This window comes from Fistularia commersonii, chromosome 30 (genome assembly GCF_037954325.1).
Source record: "Fistularia commersonii isolate RoL2024-O1a breed Wild chromosome 30, RoL_Fcom_v1.0, whole genome shotgun sequence".
Classification (NCBI taxonomy): Eukaryota; Metazoa; Chordata; class Actinopteri; order Syngnathiformes; family Fistulariidae; genus Fistularia; species Fistularia commersonii.
In genome coordinates, this window is record NC_141313.1 from 6,951,926 (window position 1) to 6,957,612 (window position 5,687).

At 40.3% G+C, this 5,687-nt stretch overlaps 1 protein-coding gene across 1 annotated transcript; it reads right to left on the bottom strand.

Annotated features, from left to right (window-relative positions):
- Nucleotides 1–968: 968 nt before the first annotated feature.
- LOC147216271 (ras-related protein Rab-25-like) lies at nt 969–3,955 on the bottom strand. Its single transcript, XM_086178407.1, has 5 exons — nt 3,661–3,955; nt 3,129–3,324; nt 2,767–2,960; nt 2,532–2,612; nt 969–2,070 (listed from the first exon to the last, which is right to left on the bottom strand). The coding sequence occupies exons 1-5, from the start codon at nt 3,695–3,697 to the stop codon at nt 1,946–1,948; spliced, it is 633 nt and encodes a 210-aa protein (XP_086034533.1). The 5' UTR covers nt 3,698–3,955; the 3' UTR covers nt 969–1,945.
- Between the last annotated feature and the right edge of the window lie 1,732 nt (nt 3,956–5,687).

Genomic DNA, 5,687 nt, shown 5'->3' on the forward strand with positions numbered 1-5,687 from the left:
GATCACTCAAGACATCGAGCAGTCGACTATAACTATCTGGATATGTTGCAGGTGTGTGGGATGCTGGGTTGTGTTTTTTAGCTCCCTCATATCTGAGTAAAGTCATAGGTCATACCGCATATAACTATAGAGCATTTGACAGAAACAACGAAAAAGGCTATCAAAAATAAATAAAATAAAAAACAAACCAGACTAAACAGATAAAACAGTGATCTCATGCTTGATCTGTATAAGAAAGTCTGCTTAAGATGTTCTTCCAGTGGGCAAAGGTTAAAAAGTGCCCTGGTATGGATAAAGTAAAAGCCTATCTATCATGGTTTTGTAAAAAGTTTTGCCAGGCACAACTTTATGGATCATAAATATACTGGCCCTTCTCTCCAAGCATTATTGAGTTGGCTACTAATCTACAATGACTATTTTTCTTTTCTTTCTACATTTGAAAACTTACGTTTAATCGTTTCTGAAACGCACACTTCATGTTTAGACCATAGTTCCGAAGCTGCACAATTAAGTTCGTACGCAAACAGGAAGCGATTGAAACATAATGTACTGCAGTTGCTATGTCTTGACCAGCGCCTCAAAAATAGAGTTTAATGGGGAACTGACAGATGCTGATAAAAATATAAGGCAGGGGGGAAACAAGTGTTATTAGATAACTTTTGTGGACGGTTGGACTGGCAGCCGTTTATCCCTAAATCTGGGTCCATGGTAATTGTCACGTGGTGGTTTATTTTATCCTTGTAACTCTTCCTTTTTCAGTGCTATTAGATTATCTTTGAGCTCTGATGCTTACAAGATTGTGTATTGATTTATCCCCAGGGGGTGCGAGTATGTGTATACACCATAGGTGTGTGTGTGTGTGTATGTGTATATATATGTGAATGCATATATGTAAAGATACACTACATATATGTAACATTTGGATAGACCTGGATTTTGGGTAGTTACAAATGCTAATGTTGAAAATCTTTGGTGAGACACTGAATTTTAAAACATTTTCATTGCACTGGCTAGCATGAAATGTACTGTTTCGTAAACTGATTCAGTATGTATACATGTATATATATATACATATATATATATATATATACACACACACACACACACACACACACACACTGTACAAAACGTTTTCATATGAGACAACATTTAAAAATATACTAATATTTCAGACAAATGAGTAAACAAATAAATAGTTTGCAAACTCCAATTTATACACCAAGTCAACTTAAAGATGGCACTGAGTAATTCTCCAATTGCTGTATTGATTTCAAACGCGTCTTTGCACTTTGTTTTCAGTAAGAGATTTACATAAATACTTTAAGTTAATGGCAGTAAATATTATTATAAAAGCTATCATTTGACAATTTGTTTCATATGAGAAAATGGAAAAAAAAAGGCAAAAATAAAAATGAAGCTATGAGAGAAAGCACCCATTAGCCACCCAAACAAGAGAAGCACCGTGAAAGACATCAAGTCTTTCTCTCTTTAACCAATGACATGCAGACAAAACGTGTTGATGCACCAAGCCTGTCCTTCCCTCTATGTTCTGTGACTTTGCCGTTTGTATTGCAGACACAGCAAAGTCCTGCTATTAGGCCAAAAGAGGGAGAGCGGGAGCTCTTTCAAAAAATATAGGATTTTTACCCACCACATTAGTCAATGAATCAGTGTAACACTGTTTGTTGGCAGCTTCATGGATCATATTGACCCAGATCAATCATAAATAATCAGTTAATCATGTCTCAGTCCTGTCAAAAGCAGAACTAGACCAGAGCGCCAAAGAAACAGGATTTCATCAGCACTGACTGCCGAAAAACAATGTTTCATACTATGACTGTCATACTATATTTGAATATGTCTGACCAGTGCACACGTGTCAAACATGTGTGTGTATTCAAATTGTGTGACTGAACGTCATCGTGTGGAAGGGAGCTGATGGTTGTTAGCTCTTGCAGCAACGTCTGGGTTCCTCCGGCGCCTCGCTGATGGGTGCGACAGAAGTGGACAGGGTCACGGCGCTGATGGAGCCACGGGTCACCTCTCTGCTGGCCACCTTCTTATGGATTGCTGGATATAATGGAGACAGTGGCTGTTAAGGTAGCTGCGGGTCCAGAGAAAGCCAGGCTGCTGCACAAGTGTGGGTACTACTCTAACATCAGTTACAAAGAACTGCAACTCTATTGTTTCATAATGGGACCGATTTTTTTTGCTCTTCTCCCTGACCAGGCTCATCCAATCGCGTATCTTGTTTTTCTCTCAAAAGACCCCCCCTCTTTCATATCATTTCACAGGCCTGCAGTGTAACAACCCATCAGACAGTTAGCTATTTGCCAGATCACATAATTTCCACGACCTTTCTTTTCAAGCAACAGCACTACCTAGTAAATTGGCAGACCACACACAAAGGGACCACATTTAGCAAAATTGGGGACCTGAAAATAGCAGTCCTTTTACTGCAGCAACCGGGTTCTCAACATTCAAAGACCAAAGTTTGAGAGAGCTGACTGAATATGAGCTCATACGTGTACCTGTGAGGACTTCATTGAAAGCAGCTTCGACATTGGTGGAGTCCAACGCCGACGTCTCCATGAACATGAGACCTTTCTTCTCTATATTGTTGTGAGGGGCGGTTGGAAAGAGAAAACTGCCATCAACAAATGCTGACAATCACTTGGATGATTTGGAATTAGTTAAGCATATAAAAGCTCAAAGTCAATCACAGATAAATACATCATGGCAGAAAGAAGAGATATAGACATAGACCTGCAAAGGCCATGGCCTCCTCTGTGGGAACAGTCCTGAGGCTCTCCAGGTCTTGCTTGTTCCCTACCAGCATGACCACGATGTGAGGGTCTGCGTGGTCATACAGCTCTTTCAACCAACGCTCTGCGCTCTCATAGGTTAGGTGTTTGCTAATGTCGTAGACCAGGAGGGCTCCGACTGCTCCCCTGTAATACCTATAATACCAGAGACCATTCACGACACACGATAGTTGGTTATTGAATTCCAGTCGCAGAAGATAACCATCACGAAATACATGAGCCGGCACTGGGTGATTCTAAATGCTTAATATCCCATCTATTAACAATTCTTGTTTGTGTGAGCGTGTGTGTGTGTGAACCCACGCAGAGGTGATTGCCCTGTAGCGCTCCAGGCCTGCTGTGTCCCAGATTTGAGCTTTGATGGTGTAGTTGTCCAGCTGAACAGTCCGTGTGCTGAATTCCACACCTATGGTGGTGCGGCTGTCGTGATTGAACTCATTCTTGGTAAATCGAGTCAGGAGGTTGCTCTTCCCAACGCCAGACTCCCCTATTAAAACCACTGAACAGACATACAGGGTTCATTCGATCCTGTTATATTCAAGTTCCTCTGACAGTTTACGGTGGAAGGAAACCCACAAAAAAACACTTTCAGTAATAAATTCTTTATCTGATTACAGGTGACTCAACTGTGGTCTATGGCATACCAGACAGTGACGTCACAAAAACCTGTCAGCTCTTCTTTTTGCAATGATTCAGAGGAACTTCAGAGGCTGTCAGGCAAATGGATACAGAAACTACAATCTTGACATATAGCTGAGAACTTTAACCTACAGTATCTGTAAATATTACTTCCAATGATTCCAATACAATCAGTCAGTAGGTAAACATGACTCACCTTTAAAGACAAAGTTGTATGAATCATCAGATCCCATGCTGCAAAAATCCGTGAAGGACTCGTGTTTCACTTCGATTATGAATCCACTCAAAACAATGAAATTCCCCCAAAGAAAGGTAAAAATACAACCATATTTCTCTTGCTCTCCAGTGAGGAGAGAAGGAGTGTGTCCAGGGGAAAATGGAAGAGAAAAAGAAAACAGGTCCAACTGCACACAACTACTTCCTCCTCTATCTGTAAACAGGGGCTAAGCCTCAGATTGAGAAAGGGCACGCAGACAGGCAGGAATTGCGGCCTGCCGATCCCTCATCAGCTGACACCTTGGGGGAGGGGGGTGGAGCAGGTGGAACAGGTAAAACCGGAGCAGAGGCAAACTCCACCTTCTCCTTATTGTATGATGGTAAACCTTGCCCGACAGGTGGATCTTTTCACAGCAACAAGTCACTACTTCCAAGAAATTTGATTGTGATATGACCCCGTATTAAAACCTAAACTCTTAATGTATTTCCTTGTCACCTCTTAGGTAATATGGGACAGTTTTAATTGATTTTATGTTGAAACTAAAGGTAGTCCTCTACTATATAGCTGGAGTTTTTCAAAGAGTCTCTTGCGAATGTCCTTGATGAAATTCGTTTAAGGTGAATGAAGATAAATATGAAGGATTTGAGGAGGTAATGTCATATGGAAGTAGATCTTTCAGAATCACACCAGATGTCTGGTAACATCATGTTGGTTGAAAATAATACTTCAAACTTTATTTGTTGTTTATTGCTAATTTAAGCAGCAAAATTGTGTCAAAAATACCCTTAAGAAAAAAGAAAACACAATCTCACGAGTGTGATATCGGAAACACACTGATGTGTTTGTCACTGTTTCCTAAAATAAAAGTGGGGAAGGTCAAATTGAATCCTACAGGACAAAATGTATGAACCCCTCAATTTAACTTCACTTTTTTTCAGTGGCAATAATGGGCTATTGAAAAACTAAACAGCTCTCTCTCCACTCCAGAGCACTCTACCTGGGCAAAGTAGGGCAACTGTAGCACCGGGCAGCAAAGATAATCATTGAGTTGTGGTTTCTGACTATCTTCTCTGGGATCTCTTCCTCCAGTGAGCGGTGGAGAGGGTTGCAGTCCAAAGCCGCAGCCTGTCCAGGCAAGCAACCATCCGGATGAACCTCACTTCACCTAATTGTATCTAAACTCTCATTCCTTAAGTCACTACATTAATGATCTTGCAGTACAAGGAAGATAGAACTGTAATTAGACAAGAAGAATAAACATAATATGCATTCATTATGTAATGAAATAATGCTTGATAAATATTGAATGAATATTCTGACAAATAGGTGTTTTTTTACAGCAAATTCATAGCTGTGAATAGTTTTTGGACAAAGTCATCGAGCAGGTGATTTTACACAATGACACATGGAGCAGTAAAATATATAGAATATTAGTTGAGTAAATGGATGAAAATGATCAAGAAGCTGATTCTTACGAAATATTAATTCTTGATTTTTTTTCAGAATATACTTCACATCCTATCAAGTGAGCTGCAGCAGTTTGGAGTGGTGTCTGAATTGTTTTGAAAATGACATTTCATAATACGACAATTTTCCAAAACATGGTTGATGGATGAATAACAACATGAACATCAGTGTCTCTGCGCAGTTTGAGCAAGTGATTGATGAATTTCGCAGGAGCAGGACATATAATACAGGCTACCATTTCTTGTGCTAAGCTAACGCCTAAGGAGATGGCTTTGTTGGTTGAAACCGCTCACAAGGAAAACATGGCCGTATCTGTCATTATTTTACATCTAAGCTTGAGTTCAAAATGCTTACAATCCTCCATCCTCTTACAAAAGTAGACACCATAAGTCTCTCAAGAAATCCTGCCCAGAATTGTTTTGGAGGGTGATACATGAAGGGTGAGCTTGCTCAGTTGTACCTCTAATGAGCGGTGTGCTGCAAACACCTCCTTGCATCATCTCAGTACCATCACAAGCCAAAAATCAACCGGCACAGGG